This window comes from Vombatus ursinus, unplaced genomic scaffold (assembly GCF_900497805.2).
Source record: "Vombatus ursinus unplaced genomic scaffold, bare-nosed wombat genome assembly UNPS02011572.1, whole genome shotgun sequence".
Taxonomy (NCBI): Eukaryota; Metazoa; Chordata; class Mammalia; order Diprotodontia; family Vombatidae; genus Vombatus; species Vombatus ursinus.
The window spans coordinates 3,483,325-3,509,153 of NW_020951350.1; the positions used below are offsets into that span (position 1 = coordinate 3,483,325).

A 25,829-nucleotide genomic window follows, 5' to 3' on the forward strand; every position below is an offset into this window, starting at 1 on the left:
TGCGGGGGAGCGGGGTAGGGTGAGGCCGGGGGGCAACGCCAGGGCTCCAGGGCAGATCTCCTGACTGTGAGGTCCTGCACCAGCTCCCTAACGGGCCCAGAGTAATCACCCTCTGAACACACACTGAAAACCAGAGCAGGCCCAGACCTCCCGATCTAAGCACACACTGCTTATGCCAGCTGCCAAACCTTCCCCTCCTCAGCAGCGAGGACACTGAGCACCGAGGACAAAGCCAGAAGGAGACACGAAGGGGGTACCTTTTTCTTCACAGTCACAGGATGGTCAGTTGCCAAGATGACCAGCAGCTTCTGGAGGGCACCACCTTCAACCGCCTCGACCTGGACCTTGGGATTACTGTAAGTAGAGAACAGAGGAGAGGATGACCTCTCCATTTCTTCATGTGTTCCCAGAGCCGCCCTCCCATCCAACTGGCCATCAAGTAAACAAGGATCTAGTCAATTTGGCAATGAGTATTTAAGCCCTTAGTATGTTCCAGGCACTGTGAGACCCAGGGGCACATAAAAGATTGCCACAATCACTACTCACAAGGAGCAGACATTTTAATGTAGACATATATGTAGTAAATTACACATGTAGACAACACAGCACAAACATAAAATGAATACATGCACATATAGACAAAGCAGTTAAATACAAGGCAGTTTGTGAAGGGAGGCTCTGGCTGCTGAGGAGCTTGGGAAAGACTTCATGCAGAAGATGGAGCCCAGGCAGCATCTTACAGGAAGAGAGAGACTCTGTCAAGCAGATGTAAGGAAGGAGGATGGAGCGTGCAAAGCCTGGAGATGAGCGATGGACTGTCATGAGGGACCGAGGAAGAGGGAGGCCAGCGAGGCGAAATGTCGAGGCAGAGCCTAGATGTCTCACACTGTAATATATGGGACAAGGTCTGAAGAGACCAGGGCCTGGGTGTGCTGGTGCCCACCAGGGGAGGCGGAAGAGAGTATGGGCCAAGCCACCCCAGCTTCCCTCTACTCCAATGAATCAAAAAGACCATGTGTTTAATCAAAGCAAGAGCTAATTGGGGCCCTCTTAGCCACCCTGGGCCTGAAAAATGCTCACCCAACACAAGTCAAGTCAGAAGGAGAGCAGCCAGGCTGAGTGATTTACATAGACATCAAACACTATTTTCCAAGGAAGGGGCAAACCAGACCTTTGGAAATGCTACCAAGGAGCCTCATCATTTATTGTCCTTTGGAATAGAGAGGCAAAGGGAAGGCACTGTAAGAGACAGCACACACAGCTCCATCCCAGCCTATAAATCTGCAAAGAATGAAATTCTGGGCAGAGGATAGGAGAAGTTTGTAGAGAAGGGAAAATTGGTGTGGCATACCCTGAAAACAGGATTAGAGGAAAGAAAGGGAGCTACGAGGGATTTTCTGGTTGGTGGGGATGGGGAAGGTTAGGAACCTAGTCCCTCAATATAATTTGGGGTCTCACTATCACACACACACACACACGTATCCTTTTAGATCTTTGTTGTAAAATCAGTGATAAAAATGTTTTCCATACCTCTCTCACAGGGTTCTTTTTGAGAATAAAAGGAAATAATATGGGAAAACATTTTGAAAATTATAAAATGCCTCACAGGGTTCTTTTTGAGAATAAAAGGAAATAATATGGGAAAACATTCTGAAAATTATAAAATTACAATTTTGAAAATTATAAAATCTGTAGATCAGTCAGGATTATGGGAGGAAGATGGAGAAGAAATGGCACCACACCTGTAATTTCTCTGGTCTGTGGAACAGTTTCTCACCTCTGTCCAGGCTGATTTCACAACCCTGAATACCCCTCACTGACACTTCCCAAAATCCTGTTGATCATGTAAGAGCCAGTTTAAAAACCACCTCCTCTACAAAGCTGTCCCTCTCCATCAAGAATGATTGCTCCCTCTGGGTTCCCAGCACACTTTGTTTTTACTTCTCCTCCAGCACACATCACAGAGTCTTGTCACATAATTATTTATGTGTGTGCAGGATCATAAAACGTTAGAACTTAAGAAATAGAATAATAACAACACCTTGCACTGTGCTTTAAGGCTCAAAACACATATGTGAAATTGGAAAGCTCTGAGACAGGACACAACTTGCTTGAGGTCACCCAGCACCTTGGTACTGGGCCAGGACTGGCATTCACAGGCCCCTCCACAGAGATCACTTATTCCAATGTAGACCCAATGTCACAGGACCAGGCCCCGGTACAAGTCTGACCAGGTCACTTTTCTACTAGGGAAACACCACTGGCTCTCCTTTCTCTGTGCCCTTTAATGACCTTCACAACCTGGTTCCAACTTCCCTTCACTAATACCAGGTGTGCCGGTCAGCTTGCTGCTCCCTGTATATGACGCTCCTTATCTCACACAGGAATAAGAGTGGATCCAAGAGGTGACAACAGGACTCCCTTCCCCCGCCCCTAAAACTAGTTTGGACATGGTTGCATTCGTGACACTGTCTCCTCTACACCACATCTCCACAGCCCAGCTCACAGATAAGCTGGAGTTGCCTTTGCACAGGCCTGGAGTGGAGACTGCCCTTCTTGGAATCGCCACTGCTGGGCAGGCCCCAGGCCCCAGCTCAGAGGTCACCTCTTCAACAAAGCCTTTCCTGACCCCTGCGGTTGTGACTCCCTTCCCTGTCTGCGTGCACACGCACACGTGGGCGGGTACAGACATACATACACACAGCAACGTCTTTGGATTTACTTATCTGAGTTCCTGTTTCTTCTAAAGAGAAGCTTCTCCAGGGTAGGGCTACCTTCATTTCTGTTTTGTAATCCCAGGCCCCGTCCCTCACCCAGACCCACGACCCCTACGCTGCCGAGCCAGTCGGATCCTAACCTAAGACACACAAAAAGCCTCTCTGTTCTTTTAAGGTCCAGAACTGGAAAAGACGTAATCTTCCAACCAAACTGCAACTGCCCTCGAAAGAAAGAAGAAAAAAGGATGGAGAGCAGTCCCGACCCCAAGTGGCGCATGAACTGATGTTGCCACCTACTTTCTTCTGACCACCTCAGAAGGGAGGACCTCTGGCCAGGACAGCTCACTGATCCCAAAGGCCTTAATGAGGAGATCCTCTGACCAGGCCAGGCCACATCTTCCCACTTAGAGCTCCCTTTCAAATCTGGATTCCTCAGTCCCAGGCAGACAGAACCAGCACAGAAGAAACTCAGAGGGGACAAATGTAATTAAGGAGTTAGAGAAAGTCAATTAGATCTGGCTAAAGGAAAGGGTGTGGTGGAAAAAAGAGGAGAGAAGAAAAAATATTATTTGGCTGTACAGTAATTCAAAGACTATGTTAAGAGTGATTTCCTCAGGTAATGTGAAAGGGAAAAAATGAAAGTAAATAAAAGGCAGTAAGGAATTTTTACATTACTATCAAAATTATTAGAGCACACAGTAAGGGCTTTTTTTAGTGACTTATCCTGCCTGGGCTAAAGGAACCAGAAAAACTAGTTGTCTGTTGTTCCTGGGATGGAGCACAGAGGTGACAATGATGTGCTGGGTGCCTCACAGTAAGAAACGGGATTCTGTGGGCAGGAGCTGGCACAACTGCTCCAAGGCACCGGTGTGCTGAGCACTCTTCGAACCAACCTTTTTCCAAGGCTGAGGAAAAACTGTCCCAACTTCCCTGGATCTTAGCTGGCACTTTCCAGCCCTCCAGCTCCTGAGAGTCTGTGGCACGTGCTCAGCCCCTGAACAAGCAACGCCAATGCAATTCAACAGTCTATTTAGTTCTTGCCACACAATTGCAGAAATGTTTATGAATGAGGCATCTCTTCAACAGCAAACGGAAAAGCAATGATCGTGGGAAGGTCTAAGGCTGAAAACGACAACACTGAAACACTCAGTTTAAAGGACTTGGAAGTCATATAGACGACAGAATTTTTCTGCTGTAGAACATACATAATAAGTCCCCAAAATATCCTTTGTTTGCTTGGGTTTTGCTCAGACATTTAAGTATTCTGACAGTTTAAATACGGTGAACAATATGGTGAACCATCCAAATACTTGTATCGTTAGTATTTGCCATGATCTTTGTGAACAATTAGTTCTGAAAGGCAGGCACTAGCATTAAAGAAGCCCCTTTTCTCATGGGGAAAGAGCAAAACACTGCTTGGTTGGCTAATACTGTTATCACAGATTGTCTCATGTTGAAACCATAAATTCTTTCTGCTACCATGTACTGCTTCTGGACACCACAGCTACTAGACAAGGGCTTGAAATGGCCATGCAGATTTATCACCTCTGCTTGATTACAGGAATCTCTATTTGTATGTGTTCCAAAGAGGGATTTGAGGGGAGAAAATTTTTTGCCTTTCCTTCAGTATTGAAACATGAAAGCCAGATCTTGCTTTGTGCCCCTTGACCCACAACATGGGACAAGCTGGTTGAACAAGAGGAGCTAACGATTCATTGAGATCTCTAAGAACCACCACCTACCAGGACTTAAGGAAGAACCCTGGTATGAAGAGGCAGGGAGACAGACATCCTTTTTTCAGTTCTGAGATTGGGTAATCAGCTAGTCAGCATATACCAATCCAGTACATATGCCTACATAGTCAGGTATTAGGCACTAAGGCTTAAAAATGGAGAAGGGGAAAAGTCCCTGTACTGAAGACTTGAAATATCTTGGGTTGCTAAAGGAACACTTGTCCTTTTTGGAAAACGAGAACAAAGCAAGCAGAGGACTTTGATGACTTGACTTGAAGGAAGAAATATTTGGCATGCTAGTTCATTTTGGCAGTAACCTTTTTCACGATGCAATTTTCTTTGCAAAAGTGGTTAGCCTGGGGAAAGTATTTATGAAGGAGTTTCAGTCTGATGGAAATAATGAGAATATAAAGGGAAAACGGAGATTACGTTTGGTCGTTTCTAGTGACCATGACCTTCTTCAGTCTCTTACAGTACTTATTTGGGGAATGCTCAAAATAATTCTCTATCAGTACAGATACCATTTCCATAGGCAGTGGAAGAATAAAATTTACAACAGTCACATACATTTAGTAAAAGTTAAGCAAAAGTTGCAACCCAAGTGATAGACAGAATCAGTCAATAAGTATTTATTGAGCACTTACTATGGGCCCAGGATACAAAGAAAGGAAAAAAAAAAACCACCATCACATTCTAGTCAGGGAGACAAAATGCAAACAACTACAAACACACAATACAGGGAATACCAAATGGTATGGATGTAACCTCAGAGGGAGAACATTAGCGGTGGAGAGGACCAGGAAAGTCTTCTCGCAGAAAATGGCATATGAGTTGAGTCGTGAAAGAAGCCAGAAGTTAAGGAGGGAGGGCACATTCCAGGCACAGAAAATGGCCAGCAAAAAGGTACTGAGGGGTGTTTGAGACTGGGAGATTTCAGTGTCTGAGGAATATCAGGGTATGGAGAGGGGAGCAAAATGTAAGAAGAATGGAACAGGAAGGGGATAGTCTGTGAAGGGCTTTAAAATAAGCCAAACAGAGAATTCTATATTTGATCTCGAGGTAACAGGAAGCCACATGAGTTTTACTGAGTCAGGGCAGCGACACTGTCACAGCCATGTTTATGGAAAATCCTCTTAGCAGCTGAGTGGGGCCAGAGCAGGAGAAGACCAGGCTAGGAGACCAACTGTTGCCTACACGTAAGAGGGTGCAAGCCTGAACCAGGTGATGGCTGGGTAAGATGTGGTGGAGGTAGAAATGGCCAGACTGGCAACAAGCAGGGAGTGTAACTAAAGACAAGTGGGTGGAACAGGGCTGGGTGATGGGAAGGATGACAGTAATAGGAAAGACAGGAAAACGGGAGGATTTAGGGGAAAAAAGAATGAGTTCTATTTGAAATGGTGACTTTGGGATGTACACATTCAATCTGACACACGCAAAAGGAAATTGTTTGATGCAAGATTGGGGAAAGGTGAGAGCTGGATAAACAATGAGATTTGAGAATCATCTGCAGAGATGATGACTGACCCCATGGGAGCCGATGAGATTTCCAAGTGAGATAGCATAAAGGACTCCCTTTGCACTAGTCTTCCCTCATGCCTGAAATGCACTCCCCCTCCTCATTTTCTGCAGAGAATTCCTCTCTTCCTTCATGTCGCAGCTCAAGAAGCACCTTCGACATGAGGCCTTCCTGATTCCCAACAGCTTGTGCCCTTCTCAAAATGCTGTGGATTTAACAGGTTTTTTTATTTGTATTTGTTCTTGTTGTAAGATTAGGACTGGTGGTCTTAAGACTACCATGACAGTTTTCCCTTAAAGTAGGCTGTAAACTTACAGAATATATTCATGGAAAAATACTGGCAATAATCTTTTTTGAAGGTTAGTACAACTGTATCCCCCAAATAATATTTTGTCTACTGTCAGTTTGTTTTCCTCCCCGATGACAACTCCCCCAAAATACTATTTTGCCTTGACTCCTAATATGCAACCGAGCCAACTACCTGGGTGTGGGGGGAAGGGATGGGTTACCCAAAATCACGGTGTCAGAACCTCGCCCTCAGAAGGGACTTTGGAGCACCCCCTTCCTGCTGAATGAACCTGTGCCTTTGCACTTCCCAAGGCAGCACTGCCCTTTACATGAGTAAAGTCTAGGTCCTCTTTCCTGTTTCCACTCCTCCTTCTTCCCAACTGCTGGCAATAAAGCTTTGCACTGAACTGACTGCTGTTGTTTTGCATGTTATTTTCAGCACCCAAACTCTTTAAGGGTATGTTTCCCCCAAGATCTCTGCTGGCCATGGGCCTTTCCTTGTACATTAATTGGGTGCTCGGATAAGGACTTAACCTACCGAGAGCCACACCTGCGTGGGGGGAGGAGGGCACTGGGAGCTCAGTTGTAGAAAGCAAGGGTCACTGGGGAACCCTATATCCTCCCAGGAGGAACTCCCTTGTGCCAGAGGGTTGTCTCAAAACAATTCTTTATAGATTTATTCTGAATATATTTATACATATATCTGTTGTGTTTACCATTAATAGAAGACGAGCTTCTAGAAAGAACAGCTGTTCCATACATTTTTTGTGTGTCCCCAGTACCTAGCAGAGTGCCTTGCACATAGTAGAAGTGCTTACTAAATGCCTATTGATGGGCTGCTCTTGTAAAGAAGACAAATTAAGACAAAGCTGAGCAAACCTGCTCTACTAGAAAACTGAACAGAGCAGTGACCAACAGTCACATCAAACAGGGGATGCTGACGCCTGCCTTCCACCCTCTCACAGGTGGAGAATGAGGGACACGACTTCAGATGTGGTCAACCAACTGATTCGTTTTCATCTGACTGTCCATACTCTTTGTTACAAGGGAGAGGATTCTATAAAAGTGTGGAGAGGAGGTGAGACATGTCATTGTGAAGTGAGAGGTTTCAAGAGATCTCAATAAAGCATTTCCCTGGTAAAATAAATCAAGAGGGAAGGGTGGGTCAGAGATTTTTATATTAACAGCCTAGAGAAGAAGTATATATCACTGGGAAGGCACTTCTTAGAGAAAAGGGCCTTAATGAGATCCAAATGTATTAGGATGGTGTAAGAGAGAGAGAATGTTAAATTTTACGATATTTTCCCCCAATGGGAGGCAAATAAAAACTTGTCATTTTCAAATAAAATATTGAGAATCATACTCTGCAGAAAACCTATCATGTTTCTGAGATGGCATATAAATGGCCTACTGCTGAAATTATTCTGCCACCAAATAATTAAAAAGTTACAATAATAAAATATTTAATGGCAAAATGTAAATGGTTTAAGATTCAGTGATTGTTGCTTCTTTCAAAAGAGAAATCTCTACAGCTTGAATAGAGGGCAACAAAAGATTTGATAATTTAGTGCCAGGTAAAACCTGAATTTAAGATTGAAACTTAAAAGGAAAAAAAAACATTAAAACAGTTCAAGTGCAAAGTGACAAATACACAGCAGTTTTTGGCTGCCTGCAATTGGGACCCAGATACAAAAGAAAATGTGGCTCAGGGGTGGAGCTGGCCAGGCCAAACAGACTCCACTGGCAGTGATGGGGCAGAGCCTCTGGTCTTGGGGCATCACAAGTGTGCGACTACATTGCCCTAATGCAGGAGAAGGATCCTGTCTCTGGAGTCAGAGGGCTTGGCTTGGAGGGTTTCCATCTCTCTGACACAGTACGTTGTAGGACCTCTGAGTCTGTTTTCCACACGTACAAAATGAGGGGTTAGAAGATCTCTTGCAAGATTGGAAGGCTGGAAGATTGCCAAGTTCCCTTCTCGGCCTAAATCTAAGGTCCAGTGATATCTAGGAAAGGAAAAGATTTCATTTACATAAGCCGGGTAGAGAAATAACAGCCCAGAGTAAAAGTTCCTTATGACCTCCTCACGCTGTGTTTTTTGTCATTTGCCGCCTGGGTTAAGTCTCTCTTGCCTCCACTTTAGGTATTTGGGGAGAAGTTGTATTCGCACTGGCTTTTATGCTACAGTTTCTCAGAAACCATCCCTTCATAAAAAACTAAGTGATAACTGGCTGCCTGACATTAGGGAGGAGCACACAGAAGGGAGACTTATGAGCAAGGAGCCTATGGAAACTGGGGACGCTCCTGCCAGTGCAAGGAGTAGAGAGACAGGGCCAGAGCAGGTACGATAAAGGTTGCTCATCTTACTATGTACTCAGAGTGCTTCTCTTTCAATTCTAACTATTGTACCTGAACAAAATAACCTCTACAAAATTCCCAATTTGGGCTTATGCTCAAAAACCTTTCCTGAGTGGGAGCCCACCAATTGTTAGGAAATCTTTAAATAATCCTAAAAGGGAAACACTGCAACCTTCAATGCCCTCTTCCTCAGTCTGTCCTCTGAGGCCAAGCAGAACATGCTTCCAAATACCTGAAGACTTTTGTGATATCCCTAAACTGAAAAAGCGGTTGTAAGGATGAATGTATTAAAGGCTTCCAGGTTTTAGATGAACACCATATGTTACACAAGGGGCATTCCTAGTGTCCAGGGCTGAGGAAATCATAATCTCACTACACACTGACCTGGTCAGGCCACAGCTGGTTCCTAACAATTAAAACTATCCCAAAGTGGAGAGAAAAGGGATTACCCCTCACCAGAAGTCTCTAAGCAAAGGCTGGATGGGTATACTGGAAAGAGACTACAGATTGGACAAGATGGTTAAACAAACCTAAACTCCTCATGTTAATTTCCAAGACCCTCTAGCTGCCCTCCTTTATCTTTGATTACTTCCTGACAACGCTGCCCGTTCCTGCCAGTCATACCCAACTTAATGTTACCTGAACATAGCTTTCTTTGCCCATCCTGTTCCTGAGCTTTATATATTTATATACACATACATACAACAATTTATTTAAGTTTGCATTCATCTATATTGTATCCTATTCTTCTAAACAAGGATCTACGCCTTTTGTAATTAACCATTTATTTTTTCCCTCTCAAAGTGTCAGTTTCCTGATGTATAAAATAAGGAGGACAGGGTAAATTAGATCTACGGCACCCTCTTATACTAGAGCCTTTCAGGAAATAAAGTCCCTGAATTTGTACTGTCAAGCATTTCTTTTCGTATACTATTATGTCTTTTGCAAGTATTGTGTCTTCTCCAATGAGCCCTTAAATCCCTACTATTTCTTGTGTAGTCTCAAAGACCCTGCATATAGTGGTTTAGATTCCTGGTGCCGAAGGAGTAGCTGAGACAGCAAAAGAGAGTAAGAAGAAAGCAGTTCCACAAGGCATGAGCACACCTGGGACCTAGCCTGGCTCTACATAGACCTCATAATCTTGGTTTCCTCATCTGTAATATAAGACAATGAGACCAGGGCACACAGCTAATAGTAAGGATCCCATGACATAATGAATGTGATGTGAAAATATTTTGAAAAAGTACAAAATGCTGCTACACCTAAAGGATCAAAATAACCTCCTTTTTTTTTTTTTTTTTAATAGGCTAGGAAGCATTTTTGTACCTCAGAAAAGGGCATCGGATCTGGCTGCTGCTTTCTTCATTTCCTGATAAACTGAATAGACTGATTTAAGATTATTTCAGAATGTCTATAAGGTATATATCTAGCCAAAATTTCTTCTGTCCTATCCAGGAATATTGGCAGTGGCCTGAGTCCAAACCGAGCCTCTTAGACCAAGGCCTTGAGAATCACTGTCAGGAAGATAAAAGACCTCCCAATAAATCTGAGCCCTACATGGACATGCTGATCAAAATACAATAAAGAAAAAAGCAAGAAATATGACAAAAGGAAAATGAGGATTCAGTGGGGGACAAAATACAACAATCTTCTATAGAAGATGAGAAGCATAAAAGGGACGTTAGATGTTCAAAAGAGCCAAATGTCAGAGAGACATAAAAATAAGTGAAGAAAGACAAAGTGTGGACATCAATGCCACTATGCCCTCAGTCTAACGATGGCGATGGCAAGGGACAGTAATGCCCTAAAGACTAAAACCCACTAACCCATGACATGGCAGGCTAAAAAGGATTAAATTGGGAAACTCAGGGAGACAGTCAGTCAATAAGCATTTATTAAGAAAGAAAAAGGAGAAGAGGGAAGAAGAAACAGAGAGACAGGAGAATGAAGGAGGGAGAAAGAGAGAGAGAGAGAATGAACACTTGGAGAACAAAGAGCAGGAAATAATTAAGAAAAAAACTACCTAGAGATGCTTTCAAGGTGTTTTCAATACCTGTATGAAGTACATCCACAGGATTTAAATATAAACTTTGGCTAACGGGGAAGAAGAAAAGAGATTTTTGCTGCATGGGGGTTATCTGTGTATTACACACACCTGGAAGGAAAGAGGCAACTTGAAAAGATTTCTAGTTTAGGGTTACCAGGATCAGAGGGTAATAGATTTAAGGGGAAAAAAAAAAGGAATCAACAAATGTGAACATTTTCTTATTCAAAGAAGGCCATTAGATGATTTTATATGGAACAATGAATCTATTACATACAGCTTGTTTTATATGCATATTTAATTTAATGCAGCAGTACCAGCACTGCTCTATTGAAGTATGTTCCCTTCTAAATTTTCACTGATGCTTTTTTTCTTTTCTTCTTTCTTTATACTACCATCATTACCCAACTCATAATCCCCCCAAACAAAAGCCCTAGCTTGTAACAAATATGCATAATAAAGCAAAACAAATTTATGTTGCATTGATCAAGTCTGAAATGTATGATCCATTACGTACCTATAATCTATCATTTCTCTAAGAGATGGTTGGGATGCTTCTTCATCAGTCTTGTGGAGTTCTAACTGGTCAGACCATGGATAAGAGTTCTGAAATCTTTAGAGTTCCTAAGCATTTTTCCTTTACAATGTTATGATCATTGTGTAAATTTGTGTTCTGGTTTTGCTCTCCTCAGTATGCATCAGTTCATACAAGCCTTCTGGAGTTTCTCTGCCTTTTCCTCTTCTATAATCACTTATGACAAAATATTATTCCATTACACTTTTATAATATGATTTGTCCAGTCATTATCCAAATGACAGGCAACAGTTCCAGTTCATTGGTGCTATAAATATTTTTGTACATAAAGGTCTTTTCAAAGATGCACATCCTTCACCTCTTTGGAGCATGTACATCATAGTGATATTGAAAGGTCAAAGCACATACACAGCTTAAGGAATTTTGGTGTTTTAATTTTTGGTGTTCAATTTCAAGTTTCTTCCCAAAATGTTAAATCAAATCATAGTTCCACTACCAGTATATTAGAGAGCTTGTCCTGCCACCTCCCATCCAATAATTGTCATTATCCTTTTTTTGTCACCTTTGCCAATTTCATGAGTATGACGTAAACATGACAATGGTTTTAATTTGCATTTCTTTTTTAATTGGTGATCTGGAACATTTTTTCATGTGGTGTGGATAATATGGATTTCTTCCCTTTACAACTACTTGTTCATACTCTTTTGACCACAATTCTACAGGAAATGAGTTTTGTTCTTAGATATCAGACCTCTGTCAATAGAAATTTGTGGTAATTTTAAATGCACTGCTTTTGTTTGTGTAAAGACTTAATTTTACATATTCAAAATTGTTAATTTTATCTCCTGTGATCCTCTCTGTGATTTTACCAAGATCTCTTCTCCTCCCCATAGCTGTGAAATGTCTCCTTCCATTCTCTTCTCATTTGTTCATGCTTCACCTTTTCCATCTAGGTTACATATACATTTAAGAGTTTATTGTGCTAAATGGTGAGATGTTCTAGGCCTCACCCCTCCCAGTCTGACCTCCAATATTCCGAGCACTTTTCGTGTTAGTGCCCAGTGAATCCTTACACCAGGAGTGTGTCATACTGGGTATAGAAAACACTACACTACTGTGATCATTTGCTTCTGGATCTTATGTAACTAATGTATTTCACTGGTCAGCTTCTCTATTTCAACCAGTACCAAATAGCTTTGATGATTACTGCTTTGTAGCATATTTTGAGATGTGGTACTTACTCAGCCCTTTTCCTTTCCCTTCTTTTATTCCATTATTTCCGTTAAAATTCTGGACCTTTTGTACCTCCAGAGAATTGTGTTATAATATCATCCTATTCTATAAGCTTATACTTTGGTAGTTTGATTGGTATGGTACTGATTCTGCAAATTAATTTAAGTACTACTGCCGTTTTTAATCGTATGAGCACAACTCTGCCATGAACAATTAATTTCTCTCCTATTATTTAAGTCTGTCTTTATTTCTGTAAAGAATGTTTTGTGGCTGTATTTATATTATTCCTGTGAGAGTCTTGGTAAGTAATTTTGAATGGAATTTTTTTTGTAATCTCTCTGTTGGGAGGCTGATTAATGGCCACGGACTTCCAACCCCTTCTCTTTCTAGGCCTCTAAAGACCAGATGTAAGATTATGGATAATAAAAAAGTAAACTGAAAGCACTTAAAGGGCAGGGCCTATTTTTCAGATTGTTTTTATATCCTTTACAGTGCCCTCCACTGTAGGCACAGTAGAGACATTTAATACACGCTTGTTGAATGGAACACAAGTATCTCTTTTTTTACCTCCACATTAGTATATTCTAGGATGACTATTAAAGTCCACGTGGATTTAATATGAAGACAAGGGGCCCCAAACTGCCCGCTCTCTAGGGGGCTTCTCTCATGATTTCCTTCTCAGCTTGGACTATGCCTTGATCAGGTTCTAATCTTCACAATAAAGGACAGTGGCTCCCCTATTTGCTTTTAGAATCAAATACAGACCCTCCTGTTTGACATTTAAAACCCAGGCCCAACCTAAGCAAGTGGCTTAAATAACCATTTCTGCCCCTTTCTGCACTCTCTAGTCCAGTCCGACACTTGCTGTCATTTCTCACATGCCTCCATCTTCCACCTGGATCCCTTGCCTGAAAGGCACTCTGTCCTTCCCTCTGATTCACACAATCCTTAGTAGCCTTCAAATCTTGGCTAAAAGGTCACTTCCTGCAGGAGGCATATCTTGATCCCCCCAGTTATGGAGCCTTCCCCGCTCAATTACCTTGCAAACTTTTGTGTATGTTCATATGCATGAATGTTACTTGTTGCGTCCCCCTATAGGATGTAAACTCCTTAAAAGGGGGTGTTTCTCTTTTTTTTTGCTCTGCATCACCAGCAGCTGGCAGCAAGTAGTAGCTAAATAAATGCTTGTTGATAGACTGACTGATGGAAAATTATTATACTATATTATTATATTATATTATTATCATACCTAGTGTCATGACTTGTCACCCTCCTATTCTGAGAGTTCAGAGGACCTGACAAAGGAACTGGTTGCCATGTAGTTAATGGATATGATATATTTAGGCTGGGCACTGTACTTATCCTCAGTGGGACTTGCAATCTTATCTAAATAGCTCTTATACAATCTAGCAGCACAAGACACCAACAGTTCCACCATGACCGGCCCTTGCCAAAATGATACAGCTAGTAAAATTACTATCACACTATTTCTGCCATCTAAGCCACAGCAATGGCTTTCATGTTGTTCTGGGCTTTTCAGATCCAGTTTTTCTTTAGAAAGACTGACATAACCACCTAATTTATAATGTGTTAGTGACCACATGCTATCCATGGCAAGAGTAATTATATTTTCAAATTAACCCATATAGATGGAGCAATGTTTACCCTAAAGCAATGTATCTCAAGGGATAGAATTTCAGATATATGTGACAGATGTTGGGGGATATATTTTTGGACATTTGGGGAATCCTAGTGTAGTTCTAAGTGCTCCTAAAATCACACCATATAAATATCTACATCCTCTCCCTCACTATAAAGGGAGACCTTAATTAAATCAAATTGGCCAAGCTTGGAGAATAGTTCTGGAATGACCTATGTATATATTTAAAAAACAAAAACAAAAATAAAAACCTAAGTATTATTGATTTGGCACTATAACATAGTGGGAAACCAAAGCTCATGCAGAAGGGTGGGTGGGTGTTTGTTTACTCAAGCTGTATGTAAGTGGCTCTTCTCTTTATCTCCCAAAAAAAGGTATCCCTTATTCACAACAGCTTTTCCTCCGATCAAACCAAGAGAGAGTTCCAGTCCTGACAGGGAGAGAGCCCAGGCTAGGATCATCCCTTTGAACCTCACCAACCAAACTGCCTGGGCATATTAAGTTCATATCATGTCAAAGATAACCCCTCGAGAAGCCATAAAACATGCCATGTAAAATTGGTACCAAGGGCAGGGCACTTAGGGAGAGTTCATGAGAAAAGTGATTGAAGGTAAAGACCGGATAACCTTGTGGGAAGAGTCATAAGCAGCTGCAGTCAAAAAATGGGTACAGCTTTGGCAGTGACAGGAGACATTTCTCTTGGTGGCACACAGCCATAGGAAAGGAGAGAATTGCAGAAGAGGGCAAGGTCAAGTTGACAAATATCATACAATGAGAAAGAATTACACAAACCGCAGTGCCATAATGTAGCATAACAGATGGATAATTAGATTTATTCTAAGAGCTGTAAAAGTAAGTAATTAAATAAAAATATGGAACAATGAATCTGCCACCGAAAGACACCTAACAGCCGTAGAGGGCCCTACAGCTGGCAGAAAGCACCCTATGAGAAGAGCAGCAAGGAAGCTATAGTGCTGGTCACAATGAAATTCAGCACCAGCCTAAGCCGAGAGGAAGGCTCATTTAAGAGGGAAATAATCACTCCCACGTCAGCAAAGAGTTTTGTTGAAAAAGAAATGTTATTGTTACCTAGACATGGCAAATAACCACTATTTGGTAAGACACCTACAAAGCTAGGTTAATGTGTTATGTTTGTCTGGTTAAGATGCAAAAAAAGAGATTAAAGAAAAATAAATTGTGCCCAAAATGACAGCATCAGTGCTAACTGAGGGGAGCCAAAAACCGACAGTTACAGTCCCATCTCTACTCTTTCCCAGAGCTCAGTGCAAATGGGGACAGTGATTTATTGGATGCTAACTTTTGCCTGAATCAACAAAAAAAGTCCAGGGATATGGGCGTGGGGGGGGGGGGGGGAGAAGGAGGGTGACCATGCAGAAGCCAACAGTACCATGACCCTACATAATTTAAAAGCACTGGATTCTCTTTTGAAAATTAATGGCAAAACCCAAGGACACCAAGCATTCGACAAAAACTTCTAGGTTCACTGGAATGGCAGCTTAGCACAATTTACAGTTAGACTAATATCTGCTATCATATACCACAACAACCTGCATATAGATATATGACCTAAATATAAAAAAAAATCACAATACCATAAACAAATGAGGAGAAAGGATAGAGATACCTTTTATACCTATGGATAGAGGGAAATTCTTAAGTAAACAAGCAATTGAAGTGATCATAGAATATAAAAGGTATAATTTTGTTACATAAAATTGAAAAGCTTTTACACGAGTAAACTGCAGCAAATTTCTACGTAGAAATACATAAGAAAAAGTGCCATTACCCAATAAATGGTCAAAGAACAGAAAGTTTTTGAATTTAAAAAAAAAAAGCTATCAAGATACATTTAAAAACAAAAAGGATTCCTATCATTAACAAGAGAAATGTAAATTATTACAATTCTAGGGATGTACCTTACACCTAGAAGATTGGAAAGAATAACAAAAGGAAAACATGGCAATTACTGAAGAGAAAATGGAAGGGCAAGAACACAAAAGCAAAACCGGTAGAGTTGTGAATTGGTCTGGTCATTCTGGAAAGCAGTTTGGACCAACATCCAAAGTCACTAACCTTTATAAGGACCCTGTGCCACAGAGATAACACAACCTGGTACATACCCCTCAAAGAGGTCAAAGACAGAGAAAGAACCCACACGCACAAAAATATGAACAGCAACACTTTTCTGCTGCAGCAATCATCGACTGAGAAGTGGAATATTATTGTACCACAAGAAACGGAGGATTAAGATAGAAGACAAACTTCAGATGAACTAATGCTGAGTTAAGTGAACAAAACAAGGAGACTTTATACAGCAATGGAAAGGAGAACACCTTTGTAATACTTGAGAACTCTGATCACTGCAGTGATCAATCAAAACATCAGATGAATCACAACGAAACACACGTCCCACCACTGAGCTAAACTAAAAGTGCAGGAGACAGACATTTTTCAGATATAGCTAATGTGCTTATTTGTTTTGCTCGATTATACTCACTTTTTTTTTTACATGGGAAAGCTCTTGATAGGGTCAGGGACAGGGGGCTGGGGAAAAACAGAAAAAGGAAGCAAGGGAGGGAGAAAGAGAAACAAGCATTTATTAAGCACCTACCCCTTTTGGAGTTGAGCAAACTGAGGCAGACAAAGCAAGTGACTTGCCCAGAGTCACACAGATATAAGGGTATGAGGCCAGCTTTGAACAATGTCAATAAAACATTAGAAGAATACACTGGGGGCAGCTAGGTGGAGCATCAGCCCAGGAGGCAGGAGGACCTGAGTTCAAATGTGGCCTCAGACACATAATACTCCCTAGCTGTGTGATGCTGGGCAAGTCACTTAACCCCAGTTGCCCTCACCAAAAAAAAAAAAAAATAATAATAATAATAATAATAATAATGATAGACTGAAGAAAACAAAAGAGATCTGTAGGCAACACAAAGCAATTTTGATACTAAAAATTACTATCAATACACTTAAAGTATGGAATATAAATTCATGGCTTCACATGCGATCTTTACTGTTTTCTGTATTTTATGTTCAGGTTTGTTGTTGAGATTTGCTAAGTTAATAAAAAAGAAGAAAAATGTTTTAAAAAGAAAATTAATGGCACAGAATTAGGTGAATTGTGATTGGGGAGCAGGGATGAAGAACTAAAATTGCCATATCCCTTCATTCATAGTTCCCACTGCTAGGGGATATACCCCAAGGCAGTCAAAGGCAAAAAAAGAAAGGTCCCATACACACCAAAATATTTATAAAGGCATCTTTTGTGGAACAAGAGAATTGGAAACAAAATCGATGGCCATAAACTGGATGCTGGCTAAACAAATTGTGGTACATGAATGGAATATTTCATCAGTGTAAAAAGTGATGAACATAAGGATTTCACAGAAGAATGAATGAAAAGACAGAAAATGAAGTAAACAAAACAAGGAAACCAACATACAACAGTCTTCTCATACTCCAGGTAAAGGACAAAACATTAGGATAAATTAAACTAGTTCCCATACAGGGCAGCTAGATTTCTCTAAACATGCCTAATACATCTGAACCACATCTGAAGGTCTAGTTCAGAAAGCGTTCGTGCTGAGCCCAAATGCCAGAACACTGAGACAAAACTGAAAAGGAGACTACTGACGGGACCTTTAGAGAGGGGCTCTTTGAGCTACTGTAGTTCAAGTGTAATAGAGCTATTTTAATAGCAAGAGCTATTAAAAGCCACAGAAAAATTTTGAAAGCTGCTATCTCCCACTTCTCTTTCCCGCAGAATCTGAATTGGGAGGCACCTCTGAAGTAATCTAGACCAACCCACAGATGAATGACAGTCCCCTCAACAAGAGTCCAACAAGTGAAGATGTCAAGAGATCCCAGGGCAGTCGATGAATCCTTGGGGGGCTCTCTGAATCTGAGGATGATTTCTGCTACCCTCAAAGGCTGCAACTTCTACCCATTGCTCTGAGTTCTGTCCTCTGGGTAAAAGGAGAACAAATCTAATCTTTCTTCCACATGACTACCCTTAAAACATTTCAAAGCAGCCATCCACACCCCCCACTTTCCTCTTCTTCCCAGTTCTATCATCTGATCCTCATACTGCCTGACAACCTTGAGGCCCCCTCCACTATCCAGGTCTCATCTTCTCAGGAAAATTTCTAGTTTATTAAAGTCCTTCCTAAAATGTGGGACTCATAACTAAACACAACATTCCAATCTTAAGGAATATGCCCCTCTACACGTAGGACAAGTCACATTAGTTTCTGGCTACTATACACATTTGCCCTTGCTTACAAAACACTAAAATACCCAGATCTCAGTCTAACTAAATCTCTCCTATCTTGTACTTTGGTTCAAAAATTAAATTTACAGGTTTATACTTATTCCTTTTAAATCCCTTTTTACTAAATTTTGCCTCAAATTCTAGCTTAAAATAATTTTTTTTAATTGATCTACTATCCAACAGGCTAACTAGTCCTCCAAGTTTTATGTTAACTATAAAATTTAGCCTTGCACTCCTTGCCTTTATCCAAATCACTGGAAAAAAAAAATTAAATAGCACCAGGTCAAGCTCAGATCCCTGGAGGACATCACTCATTTAGGGAGGCACCCATCTTTCCTGCTAACATTAATCCACAAATGACTGTCTGGATTTGATCATTCAACCAGTTCAAAATGCACCGAACTCTATAATCGCCAAACCCACATGACTTTAACAAACAGTAAATTTTGTCTACAGCGTTCTCCTAATTTACCCGTCTAAAAACCTTATTAAAAAGAAATGTGGTTATTCCACTGGATTGTTGTAATTAACACTTCCTTTAAAAAAATTCTAAATGTAACATCCAAAAAAAAGAAATTTTTCTATGGAAAAGAAGAGTGAAGCTGTGACTTGTGATTACATGCAACATGCCTTTTTAAAAAAATCATATAATAAATTCAGCATGTTTATGCTACTTTGTCAATGTCTCCCTTTGAACTTTCTATTTTCCAAGTGCATCCATTTTCATCTTATTATTTGTTTGGGGATAAGGGAGGGGGAGAGAGCACAACACTATCACCAGAACCACCTCCCCCACCAAATAAAAAGGACACCAAAATTCTAGTGACAAATATATAAAATCAAGCAAAAAAAAATCTACACATATCTAAAAACGTTTACATGAACCTCAAGCCCATTAACCCCATGTCAGGAAGAATGCAGCAGGTTTCATTAGCAGCACTCTGGAGCCACTGGTCATCACACTGACTGGAAGCTTTAAGTCTTTCAAAGTTGTTTGTCTTTATGATGTTGGTGTCACTATTTAATTTGTTCTGATTCTACTCACTTCACAAAGTGTCAATTTATACATGTTTTACCAGTTTCTTGCCATTTTTTCCTTTGTCCTTCTATTAATATTGGGTACAATTATGATCTCTATGTAGATGACTGCCAGCTTTGCATTACCAAATGCCCACCGGACATCTCAAACTAGACATCCCTTAATCATTGCCAACTCAACATGTTCAAAACAAAACTTACTATCTTTGCACCAAAACCTCCTCACTTTCCAATGCCAAAGGGATCACCATCCTTGCAGTCACCCAACCTCGCAACACTGATGTCAATCTCAAATTGTCTATTATACTCACTCCTCACTGCCGGTCTGCTGCCAAGCCAAGTCTTGTTGCTTCCTTCACAACGTCTCCCATGTAGGTTTGCTTCTCTCTACTCATACTGCAGATACGCTGGTGCACACTCTTATCTCCTTACACCTAGACTATTCCAATAGCTCTTGGGTTGTATAGGAGACTGCCCACCACAAATGTCAACCAACAGAGTGACCAACAGAGGAAAGTGGGGGGTGTGGATGGCTGCTTTGAAATGTTTTAAGGGTAGTCATGTGGAAGAAAGATTAGATTTGTTCTCCTTTTACCCAGAGGACAGAACTCAGAGCAATGGGTAGAAGTTGCAGCCTTTGAGGGTAGCAGAAATCATTTTTATGCCCAAAAGAGTTATAGAGTAAAATGTCCTTGTGGGGTGCAAAACAGATGCTTCTGGCTCTCCTGAAGATGGAAAGACTACTTTATGTCTTCTAGTTCAATCCCCTGACCCCAAGCATGGCTGTAAAGGGGAGAGAGCTGGCTCAACCTCTCACTTAACATTCTGTAGCCTAAAAAGCACACACAAATTTAGGAAGTAAATTCCCTCTGTTCCAATGTCAGCACAATTTCTCTCACTCTGCCCCTGAGGGGAAACAGAAATCATCCTTTGTATAGCATCCCTCCATACCCTTTAAGACTATTATGTGGCCATCTCTCAGTTCTTTCTCTTCCAAGCTAGATCATCCCATTTTTTCTTATCATTTTCTCCACATACCTTTCAAATCATCTCTGTCCTGTCTCTAATCCTGCTCTAAATTTTTCATGGCCCTCTTAACTACAGCCCTCAGAGCTGGATATAATACTCCAGGCAAAGTAAGAGGAGGACAGAGTAAAACAGCCAGATGACAGTTTTTCATATATTGCCAGCACCCAATTATTTGTGCAATGAATAACTGAAAAAAAGCAGAAAAATCCATTCAGCTGATTTGGAGGATGTAGCAGGCATGTACAGATTATTTCTGGGCAGATTAGTCATAATGTGGAAAATTGGAAGTAGTATTTCAATTTACATTTCTGGTATCATGAGGGGAGGCAAGCAACATGGTACAGTTTGGACAGAGATGCCAACCTTAAAGACCATATGACCACAGAAAAGCCACGTAATTTCACTGTGCTCTAGACAGCTCTATAAATTTGAGCAGTATCGCTGATCAGTAGGGAAGGGGGTGAGAAAGTGAGGAGAGGGAGCAAATCTTCCCACCATGGGAATTCCAACAATGAAATAACTACTCTGGATAAATGATCTATAGTGAAACTTTAGGATGAAAATTACAAAATTACAAAAAATTATAAAAAAAAAAAACAAAAAAGTTTCAGGATGTGGTGGAAAAGGTATTCACTCTCCAGGGAGATAGAAACTTGGACTCTAGTTCTACCTCTGTGAATACTGGATGGTCTTGAACAAGTCAATGACCTTAGAATTTCAATTCACTCTTCTGTCTGGAGAGGGATGTGAAAAATTCTTATTTTCTCCTGATGTCACCAGGATACAGATAAACAGATAAGACCTTAGATGCGAAGCACCATCCAGATATGAACATTGTATTTATAACAATAATGCCCTCTTTTTTGTAATAAGAGTTCAAAAAAGTATGTTATCTTCCTCTGAGGAGAGGGAAAGGTAAACCTTACCTAGCCACAAATACATAAAATTCAGATCTACAGTGGCCTAAATAACTTCAACTCTGAGTTTTAACTTCTCCACTTTGTGTCTGCTGGTTTCTGGTTTTTGCCAGTGAGGAGAAAGGTGGGGGAAGCTGGTCCAGAGAAACTGAGCTACCTGTGTTGGGCTGTGCTGAAGGGCTGCCTATGTGAAATGGGAGGTCAGGTGACAGGTTCCAAACTTTCCTCTCTCCCTAACCCCCACCTCTCTAATTGAGAAGCGAGGAGGGAGCCAAGAAAAGGCTGTCTGCTCTCAAGTCAGGGCTTGTGCCAGCTACAGTGAATATGGCAGAAGTATAACTTATGAAGGCACAAGCCTCTGGCAGACTTCCAAACAAGCACAGGGTTTCCACCACTTCCGTTGTCACCTTGGAAAATGGACTGAAAGAAATCCTAGTCCTTACTGGCTCCACCCAGTGCCCAAACCTCCTTTCCTGACATGACACTACTTGGCAAGGGCCAAGTCCTCTTTAGTATCCTCCCGGCTTCAACACGATGACATGTCCACACCCTGATGAGATGCCATGTCAGTTCCATTTCACTCTGTCCCTACATTTCTATCCATCTTGTTTAATGGGAATACATCTCTCGTGACTGGGTGTCTGGCATCTATAACAGTATTAATGGCATCAAAATGGGATGTTGATGGGAGGAATGACATATAAAAAAGATGTGTTTGGCCACTGTTTTAATTTTCCCCATGCAACATAAAAAGTTAGTCTGGATAGAATAAGGATTGCCTTTTAATAGTGAGGTGCTGCAGATGCTCCTATTAGCAGATGACATTGTCCTGACTTCCAGGTCTCATTACTGAGATTCAAAAGTAGCTTTTCAGGTCATGTGACTAATAAGATGGAGGACTAGACATTTTCTCTGATCCTCAAGACTTCTCAAACCTCTTGAAAAAAGGAATTATACACAGGAAATAAAGCAATTTCAGCTGTATCCATAGTAAATCAAAGAACTCTAATGAGGTATCAAGTCAAAGAACTAACAACAGAGAAGGCAATTCCCTAACCCAAAACTCTATCACTCTTCACTGCCTCCCCACTCCCCAACTCTATCCTGCCCCTTCCTCCCTGCCCCTTCCTCTCAGTGCTTTGGAAAACCAAAAGGCAGAAATAGCAGACCCACTGCTACAACAGGGCTCAACTAGAGAACTGAGGGAAATAGGACATAACAGGTTGTGTGATTGTAGGTCATTTCATTAAGCTCAAGGAAAAGAGTCTAGTATGCAGTTGAGGCCAGTGAAACATGAACTGCCCAGCTTGGGAAAAGCTGAGATGGTTTTGATGTAACCACTATCAAATGGGAAAGAGTCAGAAAGTGAACGATAGGGAACATAAGAAAAAAAAATGATTGAAATTACCAATGATCCTAGAAAGAAGAAAACCCAATTTAAGACCTTGAGCATGAACAGATAATCAACAGGGAAGGGGTTAATAACAAATGGGAATATGAACTCCAGATCAACTAAGCAAGTCCAGACTATGAATAATTATTCCAAGACAAAGGAAAATAAATCAATACCTGATAAGGCAAAGAACTCAGTGGAGTTCCAAAAAGCAAGTAACCACAGTAGGATGCTGCCAAATGGTTTAAAGGAGAAATAAGAATTGTGAAAGCAGAATTTATGACCTACACAGCAGAAATAATTGGTAGAATAGAAAAGCTTGACACCATAGTGGCAAGTCTCACCAAAGAAACAAAAGTGAAAATAACTGGTTGGAAATGCAAATACGCAGAAGTAAAGAACAATCTAGAAAAAGAGAAGCAAGAAGCAGTAATAGTAAAAGAAAATGAGGTCGCCACATAGGTAAAGCAAATTGACCTCAAAGACAGTATTCATACAGGCAACTTAAGGATCTTGGGTCACCCCAAAGAACATAAACCAAAAATCCTGAATGCAATAATGCAAAAAAAAAAAAAAGAATACAAGAAAACATCCCCAGAATTTTTGAACAAGGAAAACAAATTGCTGGTTGAAAGAATCCAGAGATTCAAAAGTGAACATTCACATTCACTTGAGACAACCTAGTTATCCAATACGGGAAAATCAAAGCAGAAGAAAAAAACTGTTCAAACCTAATTACAGCACATAGTTGGAAAGGCAGCTCAGTGAGTTAAAAGGACAATAAACGGTTCCCTGAACTGAACAGAAGGAATAGACCGTGCCTGGCCCACATTTGGGAAATGACATACTACTAAGTCTAATGATCTGGAGCTACATATTTCCACCAAAAAATTTACTACTTTAACATCAACGTTCATTTGATGAGAATATATAGTTGACAAACATGGAACACCATAGTCTCTGCAGAATAGTATTTGCAATGACCCAAAGAGCAATGAAAAGATAAGCTCAGTGTAAGCAGGATGCAACATACTTTCCAACAACAACCGGAGCACTATACAGGAATCAAACTGGCAAACATAAAAAAAGTAAATGTTAAAGAAGCTATAGGGAAAAAAAAGATACCAAGAATTAGGAATATTTTAACACACTGTGGTATATGAATATAATAAAATATTATTGTGTATTAAGGAACAACAAATATGAATGCTATAAAGAAATACTGGAAGACCTATATGAATTTCAACAGAGTGAAGTAAGCGAAACCCAAACAATCTCAAACATGACTAGAATCATGTAAATGAAAACAACTAAATTCAGAATGGGGAGAGGGCTTTAAATTATTAAAGTACAAAGCCTTCCTTTCTATTTAACAGAATTTTTTTAAAATGGAAAGTAACAATCACTTTCACTGTCAATCACAATCACTATACTAAGCAGTTTTGCTTTACTGATCACGTTTTGTTTTTTTTTAAAACAAGAAATGTTGGGGAAGCATTGTTTGTTAGGAAGTGACTAATGTCAAAATAATAATTTTTAAGAGAAAAACAAAAAGATATAGGAAAACCTCCAGTGCACAGGAAAAACCATCTCTAGAGGATTTAGGGGGAAATATGGACAAAAATCACTCAAGTTATGACTGTAGGTAATAGTTTTAAGGGAGTGTGCATGAGTGGAAAGAGACCTTAACACTGATGACAAATTTACTTAAGGATTCATCAACTTATTTAATGGAGGAGTTTGGTCTCAGAGCTAGGCCACTGATGCTATTTAGGATCATAGGATTTTTCCTTAAACCATTTTGTCACACAATTTTTTAACTGGTATGAGAGAATATTTGGGTAACTAAAAAGAAAATGAATGACATGAAAGGACTTATTAGAACTCAGCTATCTATGCAGAATCTGTCTACCAAATAAGGTATCCATACCCACCACTCTGCTGTCTGCTGTCACAGGTCACTGTGCAGGCCAGTGAGACTTTTGTCACTTAAATTACATAAGAAAAAAATGCAACAAACTGTGTGCCTCTGAGGCTGGCAAAGAAGCTGTATGCTATAGAACAGGAGAGGGTGATGGAAAGGGAGGATAGAGGGGGAAATGGTCTTTGTGGTCAGAAATGTCTGGGTTAGGAATATGCTTGAAATGTGAGAAAGGACAAAGCTATAAAACATTTTAAAACCCACGTTAAAGGAGAGGAAGACCAACTCCATTAACAGCTGTAACGGAGAAGCCACCAAAGGCCTTACTATGGCAAGAGGAGGTGGGAGTAGACGATGGAAATCACCTCTTAGTGTCAGAAGCTTAATTAATCTGGAGCCAGGATGCTAGGGAGAGGACAAGGCAATAAAGGGCCTTGGGGGATTTATCTTGGGCACCTGAGTTCTGGGCTCAGCCCCACCACAACCTACCACACCCTTACTCATTATTAATCAAGCAGTTTTCCCCCGTGGGGAAATAGGCAATACAATCTCTCCATTTTCATTTCCTCAGCTGAAAAACAATGATCTTCCACAACTCTGAAAAGTTGTAACAGCTACTCTTCACTGCTCCTTAGGGCAGGCAAAAGGCAGTGAGCTATTAAAGCTGGATGGATTTGGGCTAGACACTAGGAAATAATTGTGCCTAAAATAGTTGTGAGACAATGGGGCAGTATGTGACAGACACTGAAATAAGAAACTATGCAAGTTCCTTCAATCACAATGTTTAATGGCAGGAGAAACATCCATTTGTCTCGGCTCCAGAAGAGGCCTTCATACTTGGAAGCAGGAAAAGAGGCAGAATGATCTTTGGGGTCCTTACAGAGTGATCATAACATTATCTTCCCTTAAGGAGGCCAAAGAAAGTGTCTGAAATGCCTGAAGATGAAACATGCTCGCAGAGTGTAAATCTATATTAATAATAATCTCATTGCAAATGCCCAGCCTGTCAGTCTCTCCCTTTAGTCATCACCCGATCTCCATGTAGGTTGATGGGCTAGGCCACAGAGAGAAAACCTGCTCTTGGGAGCACACAGCTCAGTGAACATCCTTGAGGCAGGCTGTGGGCTCCTGCACTTTTCAAAGCTGCTAGTGCTTT

The 25,829-nt window shown here is 40.8% G+C and overlaps 1 protein-coding gene across 2 annotated transcripts in view; it reads right to left on the reverse strand.

Annotated features, from left to right (window-relative positions):
• The window catches only part of SIL1 (SIL1 nucleotide exchange factor), a 268,182-nt gene that overhangs the window by 3,204 nt on the left and 239,149 nt on the right, over positions 1-25,829 (reverse strand). For both annotated transcript variants that reach the window (XM_027856499.1, XM_027856498.1), the window contains one exon: positions 258-354. In XM_027856499.1, coding sequence (XP_027712300.1) covers positions 258-354 — 97 coding nt within the window. The remainder of the gene's footprint in view (positions 1-257; positions 355-25,829) is intronic.